The sequence below is a fragment of the Diospyros lotus genome, chromosome 4 (assembly GCF_014633365.1).
Source record: "Diospyros lotus cultivar Yz01 chromosome 4, ASM1463336v1, whole genome shotgun sequence".
Lineage (NCBI taxonomy): Eukaryota > Viridiplantae > Streptophyta > Magnoliopsida > Ericales > Ebenaceae > Diospyros > Diospyros lotus.
Window position 1 is genome coordinate 10,402,592 of NC_068341.1, and position 23,789 is coordinate 10,426,380.

A 23,789-nucleotide genomic window follows, 5' to 3' on the forward strand; every position below is an offset into this window, starting at 1 on the left:
GGACAACAGCGATATATTGTAATTTGATTACTACTATTCGGTCGGTCGGCAAAACATGCAGAATATTGTTGATGGGTTATAAGGAGCCAAACCAAAGAAGATTAATCATTTAATTATGTCAATGTCACACTAACAAGATAATATGAAACAAAAGGCATTATTTTCTCAAGACTCTTAGGGCACGTTTAAAATACCGAACATGCAAGTTATGAACTTTAAAAAAAAAAAAAAGTAAGATGAAAAGTGTCGCCAAAAAAGTGGGGTCCATACTTTCAATGCAATTTCCAACCCCACACCCACAATGATGAAGATAATAAGATGCCTCTTGTTTCATTCTTGCCGTTGCCTTTCCACCGCTTAGTGTCACAGAACACGTGACCACTTTCTTTGTATCAATTTCATTATTATTATTATTATTATTATTATTATTATTATGCTATATATACCACCAAGCATATATAAACTTTAAAAATCAGGAAATTATTTCTCATGCAAAATAAGATATATCATTTTAATAACAACTTGCAAGATGTTATTATTACTATTACTATATATACCCGCTTCGTTACATAAATATTCAGAGTGAGCAGCAGCTCACATTGAGACTAGCTAGGGCATGCGTACCTTTTCAAGTCCTTTTAGCAATTTTCGAGTAAGAGACCCTTTTTATTTTATTTTATTTTTTTTCCCTTAAAACACTAGTTAATTGAGATTTAACTTGATAAAATGTTAATTATTTAACATTTACACACGAGTTAACTCGAGAACTTTTGACAGAAAAAGGGTAAAATTTTGAGAGAGATTTATTATTCAGGGGTTAAGTTCCGAACTACCACATTACATTGCATTTGGAATTGGAAAAAATAAAACAAAATGGACCGACTCAGTCACTTTGATTATTTTCAAATTTACTAAGAAGTTAGACACGGTTCCAGAATTTCATCATGTTTAGAATTAAAACCCAATTACTGTAAGGAGGTAACACGTACGGGTTAATTACTTGTGTTTATAAAGAAGGACGAATTAGATGTCTGCATCTATCTATCTATCTATCTATCTGGGGTGGGGTGGGGTGGGGTGGGGGGAAGATCTTCTACATGGATTTGGAGGACCACTTGAAAGCACTTCATCCACCATGACTAGTCAATTACAATATATATTGTCTATCTATTCTAACAAAATTAAACGACATGTTTAATTTATTTTTTCCTTTCTCTTTATATATATATATATATAGAGAGAGAGAGAGAGAGAGAGAGAGAGAGAGAGACAAAAAAAAAAAAAAAAGAAAACAGAAAAAGATTAATTAATTAACTTGCTTAACATCAGCATATGTGACAGAGGCACTGGATTTGCTTAATATTATTATTATATAATTATTATCCCGCATCCAATCCTTAGCAGCCTACTTGTGAACTTAATTAAATAATAAACTCTCTCTGCATATTATAAATAAATAAAAAAAATTCTGATTGGAATTGTTGAGAGATTTAACGATGAGGACAAGACAGAGGTGTGTGGCCTTGTTGACAATTTTATAGTGAATACTTATCCTCAAAGAGGGAGGAAGAAAACGACGATTCAATTTACATTTTTAACGACAGACTCATCCAACCCCACGCCCACGCGGGATTAACTTTCAAAACCAGCGAAACACCTTCATCATCATCATCATCATCATCATCATCATATATATATATATATCATCTATTATTATTGACTTGAAACGACGACGTCACATACTCCTTCACCTCCCTCGCTATCACCTCCCTCATGGCGTCCCAGAACCCCGCCGGCACACCCTCCGGCCGCCGTTCCCCCACCCTAGCTCCCCCTGCGCCCGGCGGCGCCAGCGATAGAGTCGTCATTGGATCGGACTCCTCACTCTCCGCATTCACCACCACCGACCCAGATCCCGGTGAACTGCCGATCAAATCTCCTCCGTCCATTATTCTCTCCCCCTGCTGTTGCTGCTGGTACCTTCTCTTCAGCGTGGAGTTCCAGTGGTTCTTGACCGCATTGTCGGTCCGACCCGGGAGCATCCGGGCAATAGTGGCCCAGCGGTTGCCGTACTTGGCATGGGTGGCCAAGATGATCTCGTCCTCCGCCAGGGAAAACGGGCGGTGCTGCACAGCGGGGCTCAGCTGGTTGCACCACCGCAGCCGGCAAGACTTGCCCGACCTCCCCTTGATGTGCTTGCTAATCAGAGACCAGTTCCGGGGCCCGTACCGCTCCACGAGCCTGGTCAGGATCTTGTCCTCCTCCGCGCTCCACGGACCCTTTATCCTCTCCGGTCTATTCCCGCCCCGAACCGTCTGAGTACAGTCCGACGACGACGAGTCAGACGAAGAAGATGTCGCATTCGACGAACACCTTTGAAAAGTTTCCATGGGCGGACGTAATTAGGACGAAGAAGAGATGAATAGGACAGAAGGCGAGACTATTAATCTTCAGATGAGAGAGAGAGAGAAATTGGAGAGAGAGAGAGAGCAAAACGGATAGAGGATTTGAAGAGAAAGAGAGAGATATATAGATATAGTGGAAGAGAGAGAGGGAGGGGTGCATGAATATGGAGACTGGAGAGGGTTCAAGGAAAATGCGTGGTGTAAAGCTGGTAGGAGTAAACATCAGATTTGCTCTCTGAAACCAGATTTGTCGGGGACTGGGTTTTGTTTTGTCGCTACATGCGCGTGTGAAATGCCCGTTTTGGGTAAGCCTGAAACCAGGTGGGCGTTCGTTAATTGCCCATTTGTTTTTGGCAACAGGTCCATTGAATTTAACCCCCTTCTCGTTGCGTGGCCAGTGGGCAGTGGGAATGCCCCCACTCCCTTCTTTTCAGAATTACTTTTGTTTTTTTTTTTGTCTACGGTTTCTATGTGTAAGGATACACTCTAGGTATGCATGTCTGTAGTAGAGTTTGTTTTTTTTGTTTTTTTTTTTGTTTTTTTTTCATTTATATAAAGTACATTTTTTTTTTATTAAAGTTAGCAGCCAAATTAAGTACTCCCAATAGGTCCTATTTGTATTTAACGATTTTTAGTTAACTATAGTTCAAAATTAAAATTAGATACTATTAGTAAAAAAAAAATTTAAAAATTCAATCTAAAATTAAAACAATCACAAAAGTTTAGGTTCGATTTTAAAGAAAATTGCTCTTATTTACTAGATAAAAAGTATATTCTAATTCGATATGGAATGATGTTTGTAACTTTTAAATGACTTATTTCTTTGGTTTTAATTCTGATTTGATTTTTTAGACATTAGTAAAATTAACTGCCCCTTTTTTTGAAAAGAAAAATTGTAATTCATTCTCTTCTCGTACAGTGAATTTGCAGATTTAATTTGCCAAAAATAAAACATTTAAAATGTAAAGCTGATTTTGCAGATAGTTTATTATCCTATATAGTTGTTTAGAACATGGATTGTATCAGAAAGCAATGGGTGGATGGAGGGGAGGGTGGGCGGTTGGATATACTGGCAGTGTAGGGTAGGGTAGGGCAGGTTGGATCATGGATGTGTGGCTGTCTATCATCGGCCGGTGATTCTAGTTCCCATTCTGCTTATAATTATCAGTGCCGGTGGCGGAGTGGGCCTTGATTGGCGGTGGCTACGGCGGCTCCCCGACGGATTGTAGACAACGGTTGGTGGTGTAGTGGGCGTTTTGTAAAGGAGATCGAATTATATTTGTTTTCTCATAAAACAGTTGTATAAAAATCTGTAAAGTAATATTTATTTGATCCCAACAAAAATTCAAAACTTAAAAAAAGTAAGGGCAATAATGAGAATTAACAAGAGGCAAAGGGTAGCTGGAGGCAAAAGAGAGGACACAAGAATCACTCTTGCGCCGGCCCCGCCCCAGCCTCTGCCCCTGCCCTCACACGGTCACACCTACTCAAGACTCTCATCCAAGAGGAAGAGGAAGAGGAAGAGGAGCGTTTAAAACATGGCAGTAGAGGCAGAGCTGTTCATCATCAACAAAACCCAACAAATCAACGTTTTTTGATTGATAAATAAAATAAAATAAAATAAAATAAAAATAAAAACGAAAAAGGATGGGGCCAACCTCTTTTTGACCACTTTCCTCCAGTCCAGACAATTACTACTTACAGCTGTGAGTCTAAAACCAGGGCGGAATCGGACGGCCCTGATCGCCCCTCCCAAAAGCCATCAGTCACAGTAAAAAAGGGAGCCTTCCCGCATAAAACAACCAGATTTTGAGGATGACTTCAACGCCGTCCACGTCAGTCGGCCCCGCTCCCAGCCTGGACGAATCTCACGTGCTTCGGCGTCTGCACCACATTGACTTTCGCTCAACACTCCGACTCTCTCTCTCTCGCTAAAACAAAAAATATTCCCGTACAACGCGTCGTGGCAGGCGATCGTCGTCTTCTTTCTTCAGCCGCACACTGTGTTTGTGACGTCGATTTGGTACCATGAAATATGCATTTACACGCGTGGCTGTTAGGGTTTGGAACAGGCAGTTTAGCGTTACAGGCTTACAGCTGGCCCTGCCCTCCCCTTGTCTCACGCTATCCAGCCTCACCCCCCACGAAGCCGCCTCGCTCCTTCTCTCTGCCTTCCCAAAAACATATATAACATTTTTTTAAGTGTTGCATAAATTTAAAAATTAAAATAACTTTTTTGGTACGTCAAAAATTGCTATAAAAATTCAAATCAAGAGATTTTAAATTCATAATCTCATATTTATTTTAAAATATTAACTATTATCTAAGTCACTTTTTAGATTAATAAAAAATTAATTTAGTTAATATGTATTTATGATATAAATATATTCTAACCAATAATCACTTAGAAACCAACAAATATACATAGGGCATAATTGAGGAGGCGAGAGTGCCCCCCCCCCCCCCCCCCCCCCCCCAACCCGAATAACTACTACTACTCCTCCTCCAGATTTGGTGGGTGGACTTAGAAATTGAAATAGAAATGGAATTATTGGAACACAGACAGACAGTAGCTGTGTGTCGAAAGGGAGGAGGCCTGGTTTGGTTGCAGAGTCATTTAAGAGAGAGATTTTTGTTTTCCCGACATTTAGAGTTAGAGCCAGCCGTTGCTGGGTCCCACGTTACATCACTCCAACCGCTTCACCGCCCTGTCTCCGCGGTAGTGGCTGTAAAATACGCCCACAACCGTGCGGCGGCGTAGTCGCCGGAAGAGGTGGGGCCCCCGCGCTAGGGTTCCCCTATTTTTGTCCCGAGTCAAACCATATCTTACGAAACCGTAAGAGGTCTGTTGTCATTCTTAGACATTTGAGGTGTCACTCAGCTATTCTTTCTTATTATTTAGAATATAATAATAATATGGCTAAATATTTTTAATTATTGTATATATTTGATTAGGTGATTGTGACTGGTTAAAAAGTAGGATATTATTATATGTATTGTATTCACTTAAATTCTCCTTCGATCCTTCTCATCATATTGGAAAGAGAACACCAATCTAGTTTTATTATGGTTGTTAAAAGCGTGTTTTAAGTGTTGCATTAGGCAACTTACTTGTTTTCTTATGCTTGTCAAACCTTGTTTTCAAACATATGTTTTTTTCTATTATTGAGAGTTTTTTTTTTTTTTTTCATATTATTTAAATATAACTCTTATTTAAACATTAAAATTTTACACCAATAGTAACACTTTACATTAATATTTTATTCATTTTTATTGATATCACACGCACCATAAAATATCAATTTAAAGCTTCACCAAAATTGTCCAAATAGCTAGCATTTTCATTATTTATATAGATAATGCAATATTGGACCACGGTTAGGGTCTCTAATAAGTAGTGCATTTTATTTTTAGATAAAATGTATTTATTATATTTTTTTTCAGTTCTCAAATGATATGATCAAGAACAAGATACAATAAAATATACTTTATTTGAAAATAAAATACACTTATAAAATTCCAAGTAAGTTGGAAATCAAGTGTACTGATTTTATATTAATCAAAATTCAATTATATATATATATATATATTCAAATGTGTTGATTTTATATCTTTTATTGTGAGTCGCTAAGAATTATATATTGTAAACATCTCTATTAATGTAATTTTTAATTCTAAAAATATTATTGAAATTATATCATCTTAATATTAATTATTTTCTTTTATATATAGGGTAATTACCTTTCGAAAAGATTAATGTAATTGTAACATCACATTACCAAACTAACACGGTATTACAACGTAATAATAATATTTTATAATATGTATATAAAATTTATGTCTAGTTGCTACTGTTCACTCACAATTTATATATCCATGATAAAAAATATATATATATATATATAGCTGTGAGAGTTACACTAAATATTACTTTTTCCAGCAAGTTGGACAATTGAATTGTCTAGTGGAGCTTATACATAAATTGTAATGTCACACCCTAAAGGGACTATATATGAATTCTTGTAAAAAATACTTCAGACTCTAATCCATATATATTTATATATATGCCTTCCTCTTTGATTTAGAGGCAAATGATACAGCGGACGCGACAAACATAATTGCAACGCAATTCATTTAACATTTTGAGTAATTTATCTATTTCGGTAAGACAATTAGAAAGGTTGACTTTATAATTAGTGATAATGTTATAATTTTTTTTAATTAGAATTAAAAAGAAATAAAAGATTTGATCTAAACAAAATGTAGGGTATAAGACAGAGAAAAGGAAGATAGTTAGGTTAGCTACAGGAGATATGAATGGACTGGGCACATCTCTTGGCCTTGGGTACATTTTTCTTTGTGATTGGGCGGGTTTGCCCAATTGGCCCAATGCCCTTTCACACAACGTATGTCCTATGTACAGTCCATCTCCCAAAAGATTGGTTAGAGTTATATATTATACGATTATTTAGTAGAAAAATGATATTATTATTTTATATTCAGAGATTAGTCTTTTTTTTTAAAAAAAAAAAAGAAAAAAAAAACTCAATCTAGAAGCTTAGCCAATTTGGTAAAAGATGGCATGTGTTAAAAATATTTGACACTCTTGATGACGAGAGTTGAAGATTTGGGCCCATATATATATATATATGTATGTATTGTTTGTCGTCATCATTTAAAAAATATAACATGAACAAATTTTCATAGATAAAACAAAACAGCATTGCTAATAAATATTTATCTAAATAGCATAACTTTCAAATTCATTTACGAATAATGTAACACAAAATATGTTGCACCTTATGGCCAATTACACTGAAAAATGCTATTCTGCATAGAAGGCGACCACGTAGAATCTCTACAGCTTGTAAAAGCATGCATTCAAGTAAGGCACTTTAATCAGTACGTAACTCTACAAACATATATATAATTCTTGCATTGTAGAACAAAGAATTCAACAAAAGATCAAAATCTATACCAAAACCAACATTAATCCTTAACCCAGAGTCACTAGCTTAATTAGAAGAAAGATAGACATATATAATTAAGAAAAGTCTCAGGCTCAAACAAAAAAATTACAGAAACACATTATAAGTAATCCAACTCTCTCTCTCTCTCTCTCTCTCTCTCTCTCTCTCTCTTTATATATATATATATATATTGCCTTCAACAACCAGATTAAGAAGTGGCACATACTATACACATATCCTCAATGTCATTGCGTACCAATTATATATATGGTTCATATTTGGGGATGAAAAATATAAGAGCTAATTATAAATGTATCCGTTTTGGGATCCCGGCCATGCATGGGCAATTCACCAAACCCTGAGCGAGCCAAAATATGAAGTTCTGGATATATAGATGTGTACTAATTTGCTCTAGATCTATAAATATTTTCAAACATGGAATATAAAAAAATAAAATTATTCCTCTCTCTCTCTGTGTCTACAAACTTGACTTGAGCTTTGAGATCAAGATGTTGATTTACAATTCAAGATGTTATTGTGGCAAGGCAAAACCATCATTTTTACTATATAGTATATATGTCACAAGAACGATTCATCTTCTTCTCGAGAAACCAAAGCCATTTGCAAGTGCATGAACGGCAGGATTGAATGCGAGGCGCCCCAGAATTCCCTGTTTGTAAGGCAGAAACGTCTTCTTCTTGAGATCCTCAGAAATTGCTCGATTCACTGTGTAATGCAACTCGTGAGCCGAAACAGCCGCCCTCCCGTTCGAGTTCGAAGATCCCTCAATCGATCTGAAGCTCGAGCTCTTCTTTTCATCTTCATGTTTCTTCAGCAAAGCTCTGTACTTCCTTATCGGGTCTTTCTCCGACGCTCGCCCTTCCGATGCGCTCCTGAACAAGAAAAAGTCCTTCAGTCTCCATTTTCTGCAGCCTTTCTGTTTTGAGTTCTGTCGCAGAGGTTGCCGTTCTTCTTCTCCTTCTTCATCTTCCCATGGATAAGCCGAAACCCTAAGAGGAGATAGTGACCTTGTTGTTCCTCTCCGGCTCCTTGATTTATTCGAAGACGAAACCGCCCTTTCTCTTCCTCTCTCTTGCTCGGTTCGTTTAGGGTCTTTCGAGATTAGCCCGCTAGTACTGCTCGGTTGTAGCTTTGGCGGCGGCTTTAAAGGCCTGATTTTACCGCCGTCGAAGAGCTCTTCGGCGGGGAGAGTCGTCTTCCTGGTTTGGTCACTGACATGGAATGCAAAATCATCTTCGAAACTACTGTCGTTTCCCTCGGGGGGTAAATTCTGCGTTCCGGGCTTTTCTTCCCATTCAAGTGGGATGACTGAACTGGTAGATATGGAGAAATGGTCAAGATCACCATTAATATCAAAGTCCGGCAGGTGTCCCGGACTGGTTGGATCGCCAACCAGATAGTGGCCGCCGCCGAAACGTTTCGGAGTGGATGGGGCGCTCAAGAACGGCGAAGAAAACTCGCCATTGAAGCGGAAATCCATGGGTGGAATCACCTTTGCCATCTCCGTGAAGCCAAGTAAGTAGACAAACAGGTTATTAGGTTAAATCACGAGGATTGGATGAAGGTGGGAGACTATAAAAAAGATAAAAGAGGAAGAGAGAGAGGGTGAAGACGACGAAGGACGAGACAAACTAACGATAAAATATATCATAATAGGATTGACCCTTGAACTTGAAGACGAAGAAGAAGGGCCGTAACCCATAAAAAGAAGCCGCCTTTTATTACTTCCCACTCCATCGCTTTGAAAAATTTGTCCTTTGCTTCTAGATGTGGGATCAAATTCCACTCTATATATTTAACAACTTCATAATACTTTTTTCAAATCATTTTTATGCAAATTATGATTTCTTTTTTCTTTTTACCAATTCAAAGTGCAGCCATTACTTTTTTAGATGTGTATATATATTTGAACTCTAAATTCATTAAAGTACTTAATTATACTCAACTTCATTATTAACTCTACCGTACCCTCCACTAATATATAGTTCTTATAATTATTATTATTATTATTATTTTTAATATATGATGATTATTACTAATTTATTTTCAATTAATATTTTGAATTTAATTTTCCATCCACCGTATGATTTTGTTTTTGATACGGAAGTGGGAAAGAGTTAAATCATTGTTGATAGTACAATACGTAATGGGTAACGAATCCTCATCGTTTATGTCATTTAATTGTATGTATTGACTAATTAATTAATATGAATATATGATGTCAGTAAAAGACAAAATCAGTTTTTAATATAAAAATATGAGAATGTAATAATATTGTAATTTATATAGAAGTAAAAATAAAATAATAGGAGACTTGGTCCATTTTGACAAGTATTTTAGAAGCGGATGGATAAGACCGTTCGCTTACGCATGCCGATTGCAGACTGAACATCTAGAAGCAAATTGATGATCTGTCTTTTATTTTTTTACTTTTATAATTTTTCCCATCAAAATAAATATAAAAAAAATTATTACGTCCGTTGAAACTAAAAACCCAAAATTTGATTCCGTTGCCGGGAATTGAACCCGGGTCTTTCGGGTGAGAGCCGAATATCCTAACCGACTAGACTACAACGGATGGCTGCCATGTTTTTCCAAATGTTTAATATATAATTTATCACATAGGGTAAATTTGAATTTAATTTTTTCAATGATTTCTATCCAGTAAGGGTATTATATCTAATCTCGTGTTTTAGAGTTTTCGCTAATTTTTTTAAGCTAAATAATTAACTTTTTTATTCCTGTACACTCATCTCACAAATGCATCTATTAAACCTTTTTAAACTATCTTAATTATCTTTCTCATTTCTTATTTTTAATAAGAGTTATTTTATATTTATTATATATAATCATATTTTACTAAGGGTGTGTTTGATAGCATTTAATTAGAAAATAAAACATTTTCCAACTTACATGAAAAACAAAAACCACATCCCCTTATATGGAATTTTTTATGGAAAAGATGCCAAATGATGCTTTAATGGTTGTACCATGGAATTTAATTTCATAAAAAATATAATGTGTCAAATAATAAAGATAGAATTTAATTTCTTGAATGGGACATTTTTCATGAAATTTTCATACTATCAAACACACCCTAAGTATAATTAGGTGTGACTTTTGAATTATATATACATATATACACACACATTGCACACTATATTTTGCATTCATTAAGAAATCAGACTTATTGCAAGGGAGTGACCCCACGCTAGATAGTATATGGGCCCATACCCAGACATTATGTGATAAGAAATAATTATTAGATGTTTGAATTAGAGGAGGAATTTGTACTCCTACCCTTGAACTTGAACGAGCATGTCCTTTTCAACCAAGGCTGCAACACCAAGAAGCCATTTTTACCAATTAGAGAGAGAGAGAGAGTGCAGTATAATCTTCCTACTAAGATAGATAGATAAATGTATTAAATAGTATTAACAAAATCACCCATAGTTCTCAACAACTTTTGTTGACAATTGGCTACATAGATTTCCTGAACCCCTCATAGATCATTGGTCTCTACTGCCACTGGGACCCCTGAAAAAAGTAAGAAGTGATTTGTTAGCGTTGCTCCCAATTCATGGCCTAACCTAATTCATGGCCTACTTAAAGTTGAAAGCATTTTTGGTGAGATCCTAAAAAAAAAAAAAAAAAAAAAAAGAAAAGATTGCAATGATCATGGGATATTATTTCACCAAATAATCCCTTGAATATGAATCAAATTTCATTTTATCCTTCATTAGAGATTTTTTCATAAAAAAATATAAATTAAAATTTGAAGAAAAGAAAAACAAAATCCTTGACCCACAACAAATAGAGAAGGATTTATTCAATTTAAAAAGGATGGTACTTGAGCTTTTCTATTATTGAGTTGAAAGAGAGATTTATAAACTCAAAGATGATTAGTTACATGCAAGGAGGGACCTACGCCCCCATTTGAGTTTGCCCATGTTGGGTGAACATTACGTTATCCGATATGAACAAGATAACATTTCAATATATAAACTATAATCTTTTATACAATAATAAATAAAGTATCAAATTTATCATTGATGCATTATGGTATTAGTGTTGAACAAACCCAAAATATTACTTCAAATTGTTATGATAAATTAAAACAACATATTTTAAAAGGCACATAGAATGAAATTATATATGTATATAGATTATTATTATTGTCAATAACATGTAATAACAAATATTTTTAACCTAACAATATATATGTATATACATATAAAGATATATATTATACACAGAAAAATTCTATAATCAATGATAATAGAGAAAGGGTGGGCAATGGGGGAATTTCACCCCACCGGCCATTTAGCGTCCCCACCTCGGCACACCTGGGATGACCACATATCGATATTTTTTTCTTCTTAGTAGTAGTGTAGATATTAACCGATACAGAACGATAATAATTATGATATTGGCAGCCCAGCATGGACCCTTCTTGGTCCTTGCTCATCATATATAATAAATATAATAATAATAATAATTCATACGCAAAGCAAACTGCGATCCTTACCATAAAATTGAGGCCACGCCCGCCCATCCATGTTCTCATCCAATGCTATCAACAACATTGCCCGAGTCAATCAAACAAGGGGCAAAGATCCTTTTTTATCTGCAATATGCTTCTTGAATGGGTTGCCATTCAGAGACCACCATACCATAAACTACATCAGACTGGAAAAGCAGCAATGTTCTAAAAATCGGTCTCAACGGTTGCTTAGGCGCTAGGCGGCCATTGGTCACCCCAAAATTGCCCTAGTCGAGCCTCCTAGGCGTCGGGCCCGAGTAATCGGCCGGCTTGGGCACCTAGGCAGTCCAGGCGGCACCTAATCGATCTGCGTGCTTAGACGTCCAATTCGTTGGCTTTAAATATCAATCATTTTTAAGATTTTTTTTTTTCTAAATCATTAAATCGAACCTCTCAGCGTCTCCCCTTCTCACTCTCTTCTCATCTCAACGCTACCGCCGCCAAGGTTCATCGGCCCACCAGTAGCTCACTGCCGTCGTTGCATCTAACTCCATTCTCGCTGCCAAGTTTCATTGTCACCGCCTCTTATCCGTCGCGTCCTCCTCGTCCTTGTTGCCTTAGCGTCGTCACCGCCGCCCCTGTCCTGGTCGTTGAGCTCTATCTCCACCGCGACAAGCTCCACTCTGTCGTAACCCCCTCTCTCTCTCTGGTTATTAGGGCATTTGCTGTGTTTCAGTTTCTATTTTTTGTTTTTTATTTTATTTTATTTTTCTTTTTTATTTATATATAATTATTAGATTTATATTTAATTTTTTTTATTAATTATATATATTCTATAATATTTTCAAGAAATCCACTTGCTTATAGTACTGATTTTGATTGTATGATTAAATTAAAATATTGTTTATCCATTATTGATACGTGGCTATAACAATTTATTTTCTCATACTTAATTATATATTTCACTTATAATTTTATTATTGTTATATTATTAATTTATGTTGCATTATTAATTACTTTTCAACTTTGATTTAATTGAAAATAACATCAAATTATATCACAAAATTTAAAAAATAAAAAAAATAACAATTTTCCTAAGTTTCCACCTAGGCACCCCAGGCGCTAGCCCCAGCCTGGCACCCAACTAACACCTTTTAGAATACTGAAAAACGGAAAGCATACCTACCCCTAAGCGTATAACCACTATGAAAGCAGTGGATGATTATTCGTGGACGGCTGGTAAGAGTCAAATTCTAGTTCTGGAAGATGCTTTAGCTAGAAGAGCAAACCAGTTAACTGCTCAATCATCTAGGACCTCATCAGAGAGTGTCTTTTGAGTACCCGAGGCTCCCAAGCACCTATTTTGCAAGGTCAGATATGAATTTTTTTTGTACATAACCTTACCTTAACCCTGTAAAAGGTCGTTTCCACAACCCCATTTCAGAATATTTCAATCACAAAGAGTACCCTTAATGTTTCTGCTGAGGCTCACCAATCTGTGGGACCTCATCGCACGGATGATTCTGGAAACAGGCTACCCACATTCCATTTTATTACAATAAAAAAGTTTCATGTCAAATTCCGCACTTCTAAACGAATGTTTAATTAAAATAAAAATCCCTAAAAACTACCTCGTGTTACCAAAATTCAGTTCCACTCCATATTTGGAGAGGATTGCACAGGATCAACTCCTAACAGAGAAATGAGAAGATAAATAAAGCCACGACAAGTGGATGGCCTCGACCACTAGAACTAAACATTCTCTCTGTTGGTTCAGTAGCAAGCTATAAGCTATTCAGCTTACTTGCTGTTGGTGGGTGGCATAGATAGGATAAGCCCCATAGGCGGCAGCTGCAGCAGCGTACATGCTTGGATCTTGTGGTGGCGGTGGCAGAGTATATCCATAGCCATCATAAATTTGCGCTCCATAGTATGCCCCACTCCATGAGTTGCTGAAGCCAGCTCTCAACTGCCAAATCCCAGATGCAAGAGACTTTTAGGTCAAAGAAGCGTAGTTCCATGGTTTCAATAATTCAAAGCGGTTATGAACTTCACTAGAGAATAGTGAATAATGAACAGCAGTAAAAAAAAAAAAAAACCCAAAAAAAAAAAAAAAAAAAGGGAACAAAATTAAGGCCTTAAGTAATGCCCCTATGCCGATGAAGAGTGTTGAAAAAACAAACTGGACAATTAGTGATGAGAGTATTGAACAGACAATTGGACATCACTACAAATCTCAAAATTCACCTAACCTGACAACAAAATTGGCTGAATGATTGTTTTGAATGCATTAAACTTAGCAACCCTTCAACCCCCCCCCCCGCCCCGCCCCCCAAAAAAAAAGAAAGAAAGAAAGAAAAACCTGCATATGAAGCAAGGAGACTTTGAAATGGGCCATGTTAAGCACCTATTGGACCTATTTGTTGGATGTCTCAACATCTTTTGCTAAATGCCTGTTCATTCCATCCACTCTCCTCACAACAAGTTATATTGGTTTTCTCACGTGACCAAATCATCTTTGCTACACGTATTTTATCTTCAATAGGAGCAACTCCAACATTATTACAAACAAACCTTATTTGTAATTTTGTGTTCTTGTATCACCAAATATCCATGTTTAGCATCTTCATTTGCGTTATGTTCATATTTTGCAACTATCAACATTCTATGTCATACAATAAAACTAGTCTTGTAACTCAAAACTTTTTCTTGCAGCTTTAACTTTTTCTTACTATCACATGAAACCTTGGGTGCACTTTTCATTTCAACCATCTTGTCTTAATTTTTAAGGGTAATTTTCTCATTGATTTCCCCATCTTTTTGGGTGATTAATCCAAGATATCTAAGTGCATCTTTTCTTAGTACGAGTTAATGATCAAGTTTTACCTCAACATCATCTGCACTTATATTTTTACTGAGCTTACATTTCATATATTCAGTTTTCAATCTAGATTCTAAAGTGTTCTTCCATATCTTGAGCTCACTATTCATACATTCTTTTGTCTTATCCACTAATACAATGTCATCTGCAAATAGCATACACCAAGACACCTCTATCTAGATTCCATTACTAGAGCCAAGAAGTAAGGGCTTAATATATTCTAATTGTAATTAAAAAAAAACTTTAGTATCCCCTCCACATATGGTGATACGTGTTTTTGCTCTATGACACGTCTTTGATAATCTCTATATAAGCAATTTAAACTCTTTTCTTTTCTAAAACCTTTCATAAGGCTTGTCCAAAAACTGTGTCACAACCTTTTTCCAAATGTATAGACATCATATATAGATCTTTTGTTTATCTCTATACCAATCCATTATGCACCTCAACACATATGTAGCTTTCATTGTTGACCTACCAGTCACAATACCAAATTGGTTTTTAGACACCTTAGTTTCTCTTCTTAATCTTTGTGCAATTACTCACTCAAAGTTTTATAATGTGACTGATTAGCTTGATTCCTCCATAATTTCCACAACTTTGAGTATCTCCTTTATTCTTGTAAATAGGCACTAAACTGTTTTTCCTCCACTGATGCGAGATCCTTTTAATTTAATGATTGCACTAACAAATGATCAAGTGGGCAAAAATGGGGACTAGGAAATTAGAATAGTTGCCTGTTTATTTGCTGGATTTCTCCCCCATGAAAGCCGCACATTTTGCTTGCCAATTGTTGTACCATTCAATTTGTGCAATGCCTCTTCAGCATTATTCCTGTGGAGCTCAATAAAATAAAATGACAAGACAACCACAGAAGCAGCTAGGCTCAGAAATCTATATGCAGTAGAGATAAAGGGAGAAGAGTATGACAGAAAACAGCTTCCAGAAATCATGCCTGTTAGCAAATTGTACAAAACCACATCCTTTCCCAACTGGAATTTTCACAGAAACTATCTCGCCATACTGGGAAAAAGTGTTTCTAAGATCTTTGTCTGTGACATCAGGATCGAGCCCTCCAACAAATATCTAAAAAACAAACCATGAATAAACCCAACAAGGAAAAAGGTTAAGAAAAGTAGCATTATTATGTAAAACAAACCACATGGAAGAACTGAAACACTAACAGTCGTGTTTGTAGAATCTCCATCAGGCTGGGAACTCTGAGTAGAAGCACCATTTGATACATACCCACCTATCAACACCAAAATAAAACTAGGTGAGAGAGAGAGAGAGAGGGGGGGGGGGGGGGGGGGGGGGCAAATGTCTAAAAATGTAAAATATTTCATTAAGCTTCAGTCATACTCTTAACTGGAAGACACTGTCACAGAAACAACATAGAATGTGTGCAACATGTTTTATAGGGAAGATATGTAACCAGTTACAACCAGGATTCAGCAAGAAATTCCTAAAACTAGATCAAAGAAGAAGGTAACCATACAGAGCAAAAGAAAACCTGTATCATACAAAATCTTCTTGTCCTCTTTTCACCCTCTTAACAAGTAAAAACACTTAAAAACAATAACCACCATAAGGAGTGAAGCCAATGTAAGATAACCTGTAGAAATTCTTACAAAATAAAATTCATCAAAAAGGGCACTAAGGACTCAAGAGATTGTGGTGTATCAGAAACAAGAATGGATTCCTTAATAACAAAGAACGTGTAATCATTAAATGGAGAGATGAACAGAGATTTCAGATTCCTCCATGTAACCAAACTACCTATGAAAACCTTGTAATCTAGTCACTACTCACTACATCAAAGTCCTTTCCTACAAAGAGGTCTGGATACTGTTGAATAGGGACAAGAAGAAAACACAATTAGAATCTGGTGAGAGAGACATAATATAATATCAAATAATGCAGGAAGGACCCGATGGAAGTCGTGCTCTACTTATTCAATATCAAAGAAATTGTGGAATATACTATATGCAACTTCAGGGGTGTGAAAGATGCATAAAGAACCTAGCAATCAATTAATAGAAGTCAATTAGAGCAACAAACCTCATTTTCTGCTGCTGCAGATGAAATAACACTAGACCATTTACTACTAAAAAAGAATATTTATTAGTTACCTTGAGAAGAATACTGTTGCTGATATCCAGATGATTTCCTGGGTGTTGCAGCACCAATGCGCATTGGCCTGCTTGAACAGTATACACCATTCATTTCAGTCATGGCTTGTGATCTTTCATTCTCATCTCCGAACCTTACAAAACCATAACCTTTTGAACAACCAGTATTGGCATCAATGACAACTTTAGCAGCCTTTACAGAAGGATATTTACTAGCAAAAGTTTCATGTAACAAGTTGTTGGTAACGTCTGAAGCTAAATCTCCTACAAATATAGAAAGATCAGAACCATTATGTAACTGCTTATCACCCATGCTATATGTAGCCCAGTTCAATCGAAAAGTTTGTTCAGTATTAGGCATTGCTTTGCCGGTATAGTTTTGTAGTACTTTATTGGCTGCAGCATGGGAAATGAATTCCACAAAACCATAGCCTTCAGATAAACCAGTCTGCTTGTTTCGAATAACCTTAATGGAGGAAACCTGCAAGTGGTAACATCATATTTTAGAGATAAAGAAATGGTAAAACATGAAATAAATAGCAAAAACACATCATGATAATACTCTGAAATGAAGCTGGATTGTTTGCTCTACAAGTAAGATGGAGAGTATCATCAACTTGTAAACAAAAAGAATGTTACCTTTTTCTGGTAAAGAACAGAATGTAAATATGTGTGTGTGCGCGTGCGTGCGTGCGTGTGTGTGTGAGAGAGAGAGTTATGCTTTGTCATTAAATTCCCATCAGGTAGCTTGGCAGACAACATACTCCATACCAAGACAAAAATATGAATAAACAGAAAAGTACTACAGCAAATTCCCAAGCACCAAACAACATTTAAAGCCTAGTATTTTTGCTGTTTCTTTGTCCCATCATGCTATACTTCTGTATTCTCAACAACTCCTATTGGATGTTTGTACCCAAAGAACAAGCTACTGATCAGTTTTAATAATAGATGAGATGAACTCAAGAGAAAGATTGGATGCTTTGACCAATGGAAAATTGGTGGATCATGGTCAAAGAATAATCAAGCTCTGACATTAGTGTATTTCACCCTTTTTCCAGACTAGAAATTGTTGACAGTGTTAAAGAAGCTTACCATAATGATACACTTAGTCTATTTGCAGTGTAGTATCAGGTATCTACAGGTTTTGGATTATAAGTTATATTACACTGAAACGTCCATACTCAACTCTGTGATGTCACAAAGTAAAGGAATAAAATGACAGGTATGCCAAATTTATGTCATATACTCTACATTCTTACTCAAGATAGATGCATACATAGCATCCCTGTCAGATAGTAAATTTCATGAATTGGAACACAATAATACAGGTTTGAACAAAAGACTAAATGAAATTTTGGTGATGCTAAATTATATAGATTATCAATCAACAGAATCATTGGCAAACCATAAGTGAAATGATATATACAATAAATTATGTCTTCTTAATAATGCTTGCCTATCATGCACCAAGTTATTGATATTCAATGCATTTGTTAGATTCACTAGAGCTCCCATACAACTGCCGAGCTATTAGGAAACCAAATACTAAGAGGCATGCAGGCATAAGCTATAGCAACCAAATGCTGCCATGATGGGCAGTTATTAACTCAAGCAGTGATTCTTGTGAGCAACAGTGGTATGTCATGGTCCACCCCCCAAGCTAAGAAGCATGTACACTTCTAAGAAGGTGCCTTGTCACCAAACACCGTTACTTGTAAATAGGTGTATGACCTTCATTCAAACATGTCCTATTACCTATGAATATTTCTATTACCTGATACTTTTTGGACTCAATTATATCCATCAGTCCTTTCTCCTCCATATATTTTAATTTCAAGAAGTTTATAATCCAAGATTTCAACTTATTTAAGAAAAGAGCACCATGAAAGGTATTAATCATAAAAAAAGTCAAGCAAAGCAATTATTGTTTTCATGTATATTTTTGGGCTTAGCGTTGGCAAATCCTCTTTGTGCCAACTACTTGGCCTGTAATTTGCTAAAAAAATTGTATTCTATGAGTTGTATTGCAGTTGTATTTAATCACAACACCTCAATCAATTAGATGTATATTTCTATTCAATATACACATGATGCTACATGATACAAAATAATACAACACTAAAGGGATGACCTAAGAAAACTAGGTGAATCATCACCCACATTCCAAATTTTCATCTGTTATAACTATTGAAAGATGCTTTACCAATTAAGATAGAGTTTACAGGCAGTTTGTAAACTACCATGACTTCAGTTATTGTCATGGCAAGTTCCAATTTTTTTTCCATTCCTTTGGTGAAAGGTGGTACATGAGAATTTAATTTTGGTTCAAAAAGGGGCCTGCAACTTTGATAGTTACAATATTCTGCCTGCCCAGTATTTTTATTTCCAATTGTGTTATCATATATGAAAATCACTTTCCAGGATGTAGAAAGACCTGAGATATACTGGGCTGGCACGCTCTGCCTATAGCAAGAAGATCAGAAATTTTCATACACAAATACCACCTTTACTTTGTTGGCATTTTCGTTGCAGCGATCCCTGAGGCTTTCTAAAGGAGGAAATAATAGCCAAAATTGTAAGCAGTCTGAACTAGCACCTAAGTAGGAAACCAGGGCATGGGGACATAATCACATAAAATTGGACGACGCAGATGAAAAGAACATTTAAACAATCGATTTCAGAATTGACCCATCCAAGAAAAGTTCCCATCTTCTACCAACACGGTACCTTCATCTATGCACTAGCATGAAGCTATCGTTATCCACTCATCATAATTTCCAGGAAAGTAAATGCCCGTCAAGAAAAAATATCAACTTTAACCTTTTCCGGCCAATGAAATCCACAGAAACTGTTTATTAAAAACAGCATCCAATTTAATAACCAAGAATCGATTACGCATCTAATTAATAAGCAAGCAATAAAAGCGCAGCAGCCAATCAACAAAAGAACAACAGGATTCGGGTGAAAATTATGCAAAACGGAGAGAAAAGGAAACCTCGCCGGTGGAGGCGAAGCAGCTGTGCAGGTAATCCTCGTCCATCCAATTCTGGAGGTCGCCGATCCAGATCGTGCGATTCTCGCCGTTGGATCCTTGCGGCTGATGCGGCTGGGGCTGGTATTGGCGAGGAACGTGGTAGTGAGGGGGCTGGTAGGGCATGTAGTGCGGTGGATAATGCGGCAGCGGCATCGGCATCATCTGGTGCGGCATTACCATCGCCGCCCCCGGATACTGCATCGCCACCCACTGCTGCTGCAGCGCCGCCACCGCCGCCGCCGCCTGCTGCTGCTGCTGGCTCTGCTGTTGCGGATCAGAACCGCCACTCGGCTGCATCTCTCTCTCTCTCTCTGTTTATCTCTCTCTTTCCAAACGTACACAACCAGGCGGTTGATATATTAGGGCAACGATCAGCGATGAATCACTATATGAATCCAAATATAGTTTTATGGAATTATCTTATATGCAATTGTATCCAATTATGAATACTTTATTATATAACGTAACATATGTTATTATTAATGAGCATTGCCTTATAAACTAATTGATTCATTAAGATAGTAATAATAAAAGATCTATAGTTAGTTGCTAAACATTTTTAATTTAAATTATTATTTAGAGTTATACATAGAAATTTAACTCAACATGTAACGTTGGAGAATTATAATCCTTTTGCACTGCTAATTAGAATAATTTCTCTTTGTGTAATAATATATATGTCATTTTACATTTTGACCAATATTTAAAAGAAGGGTTGTGATTTTTGAAAGGACAAAAATACCCAAATTCAAGAGTTCCTTTTCTTCAAAACCCTCCTCCATCTTCACTAGTTTTTGATTCTTTTCAAGAATTTGGGCATGCTAATATTAATTTGGAGTGCCTTGATATCACTAACTCTAAAAGAATGATAACATCGACTATTGTCTTTGGATTAAAATGAAATAAATATATTTTAATTTTAAATAATATATATTTATTATATTTTATTCTCTATTTATTAAATATTCATATTATTTTATTTTTTATCTGTTATAGTAATTTTATTGATGGATGAAATATTTATATGCTAACCAAACCAATGTGAGTATTTAACATATAAAAATAAAATAAAATAAATATATATTATTTAAAATTAAAATATATTTATTTAAATAATAATTAACATTACTGTTAAAAAGGTGTGATGTCATAATTGTGGTACGTGCGCTTTACTTCAGGGGCGTGGTGGGTTAGTTATGAGTTTTGACTTAACCAAAAAAAAAAAAAAAAAAGTTTTGACTTTTTCTTGCGTGCTTCTTTCTTGGCTATTTTTTAGCTATTGTAATATTAGATGGATTAGGCAAAATTTGTGTCTATATAAAACATATATACTACTTTAATAATTCAAGATTTTATTTAATAATTAGGATGCATACTACTAATTTCACGTTTGGTGATTTATTAATGGCATCTTAGATCATACATCTTCCAATTAAATTCAATTATCAAATATTGTTAATTAATAATATTAGGGAAAGTAATCAATAAGTGTTTTTTAAATAATTAAATTAGTATGAAAATTTCTTGTATACAAGTCTGGTCAGATTTCAAGTAACCTAAAACTTGAATTTTAGACAAATCTATGCACAAAGACCTATTAGTGATTAGGTAGGATATTAAACCTAATCAAAGTTTAATAGAATAAGTCTTGCACAATTTTATGTCACGAACTCACGTTTCTACGTATCATAAGAACCAACAAAAGAAGAAAAGAGAATATTAAAGGAGTAATTTTAAAATTTTAAAATTGAGAAATTTGATTATGTATGGAATGAATATCAACTAAGAGGTGTCTATCTACTTATAGCTATGTGGTTTATGTGCAATAGACAATAATACTCTCCATTTCTCCATCTACAAGGGTATATCATTATCTACGAGGATATTATTTACAAATTCAAGTCCACCTATTTTTATCTCTAAGTAACAAAATGACACTAAATATTTCAAAATTTATGATCTCTCACTTCATTTATTTATATCTCTAAACAACAAGACGACACTAAATGTTTCAAATTTTATGATCTCTCACTTCATTTATTTATATCTCTAAGCAACAAGATGACACTAAATATTTTAAAATTTGTGATCTCTCACTTCATTTAGTATCTACTAATCATATCTCTTCGTGTGTCGTTATTTTGGGGGATCCTATCAAATCATACCATGTTATATGGCCAATCACGTCTAAGAGTGGTAATTTAAATTGATAAGTTATAATTATGTTGTGTTGAGACACAGGTATAATATGTATATGAACAATTCAAACACGATCCGTTTAATTAATCGTATCAAGTTAACCAAAATTCGGACATATTTAATTAGTTTAATTAAATAAGTTAAACAAGTCATGTTAGTGACAATATAACATGTTAAATCATTTATAAAATAGGTAATTCTGGTCTTGACATGTTAACATGAAAACCTGTTAACACACGAAAACCAGTTAGCACAAATTAACCTATTAACACACACAAACAGATTCATATATTAACATGTCACACATTTAATTCGTTCATATACAAAAATATGTTAATATTTAACCTATTATAACGCAATAACCTGTTAAAAATCTAACATATAAATAACTTACGTACAAAATTACAAATAACATACAAACTACAGTCATCCAAACTACTCAACATATAAATAAGAGTCAAAATTTGTTTTTCCTCAATTAATTATTACATATTCAAATGATAGAATTAGAACACTGAGTGGATGGCATGCTGATGGTCTCCTTGGAAATATCCAATTGTATGATATGGTAAGATAATTAATCTTAATTAAACATCCTGCAAAAATAGTATTCATGCCATTAATTATCAATAACATAATTCAACAAAATAGAAGATAAAAAGAAAATATTACCTTTTTCTCCAAATAGCCAATTCTCATGCAAATGAGCACCTCTACTATTTCAGGTTTGAGAGCACTCTGATGACTTTGACAATTTCTTTGACATATTCTTCATTATTGACAACAGAAAAGACGTCGTCAAAGTGGTTGATTTTACCGGAATCCAATTAACCTTCACGGCTTTAGCGCAACAGGGAGAGAAAGAGAGTGATGGAGCGAAAAGCAAACAGAGCGAAATAGAGAGATGTTGTTATTGGGGTTGAGCTCGAAAGGGCGTTGGAGATAACCTTTCCCCCTTCATGGGAAAGGACCCCTGGATGGAAGGAAGTGTGTAGTATTCGAGAATAATTTAAGAATAAAAATGATATTTGATAAATGGCATAAATGAAATTTTGGAAAAAATAAGACTTTAAGGTATACTAACACAATTTTGGACGATCGAATTAGTTAGAGGGAGTACCTCGGACCCTAAATAGCCAAGAAAAATGGTACAGTGTTGACGAGTGATTTAAATTATGATTTTTAGTGATAAAAGAAATGAGATTGAGAATAATTTTCGGTACAGCAAAAATACAGCTGTAAATTAGGTCGTATTACCGAATTGTTATAAACGATATCCGAAAAATTAATGGAGTGTGTCTAGAACTAATATTTGATGTATAGAATAACCCTTAAGTGGTTTCAGGTTGAATCGAGTGGATTTGAGGTCAAAACGATCAATCGGGCCTAAGTGTAATTTTCTAAATTTGTCCGAGGGAGGTCAAAACGATAATTTTTTTGAAGTTTCAAGGGAGAAATGAGAAGTACTAGTCTTGAGGGTCTTAGTGATGGTGCTAGAAAGATCAGGGGCTTGAGGATAAGGGTCAAATTGCAAAAGGAAGTTCAAGGGGGGCCAAACTATAATTTTCAAAACATTGCTTAGAGATGGCAGATTTGGCCGCGATTTGTGGCCGAAAAATCGGGATATTTGGGCAGCAAATCTCGTCAGGGCATGGCCTAGG

General features: G+C 35.4%; 3 protein-coding genes and 1 non-coding gene across 4 annotated transcripts; all 4 read right to left on the bottom strand.

Moving 5' to 3' along the window:
* Positions 1-1,421: 1,421 nt before the first annotated feature.
* LOC127798669 (transcription factor MYB73-like) lies at positions 1,422-2,593 on the bottom strand. Its single transcript, XM_052332203.1, has one exon. The coding sequence runs from the start codon at positions 2,388-2,390 to the stop codon at positions 1,704-1,706; it is 687 nt and encodes a 228-aa protein (XP_052188163.1). The 5' UTR covers positions 2,391-2,593; the 3' UTR covers positions 1,422-1,703.
* Positions 2,594-7,740: 5,147 nt separating this feature from the next.
* Positions 7,741-9,085, bottom strand: LOC127798967 (uncharacterized). Its single transcript, XM_052332626.1, has one exon. It carries the CDS (start codon positions 8,895-8,897, stop codon positions 7,968-7,970), a length of 930 nt encoding a protein of 309 aa, XP_052188586.1. The 5' UTR covers positions 8,898-9,085; the 3' UTR covers positions 7,741-7,967.
* Positions 9,086-9,901: 816 nt separating this feature from the next.
* TRNAE-CUC (transfer RNA glutamic acid (anticodon CUC)) lies at positions 9,902-9,974 on the bottom strand. The gene has a single exon. It is a non-coding gene; the product is annotated as a tRNA-Glu (tRNA).
* Positions 9,975-13,400: 3,426 nt separating this feature from the next.
* LOC127800639 (polyadenylate-binding protein RBP47-like) lies at positions 13,401-20,280 on the bottom strand. The gene is made up of 6 exons (XM_052335363.1): positions 19,891-20,280; positions 16,893-17,373; positions 15,945-16,012; positions 15,716-15,846; positions 15,498-15,594; positions 13,401-13,848 (listed from the first exon to the last, which is right to left on the bottom strand). Exons 1-6 carry the CDS (start codon positions 20,224-20,226, stop codon positions 13,675-13,677), a joined length of 1,287 nt encoding a protein of 428 aa, XP_052191323.1. The 5' UTR covers positions 20,227-20,280; the 3' UTR covers positions 13,401-13,674.
* Positions 20,281-23,789: the final 3,509 nt, after the last annotated feature.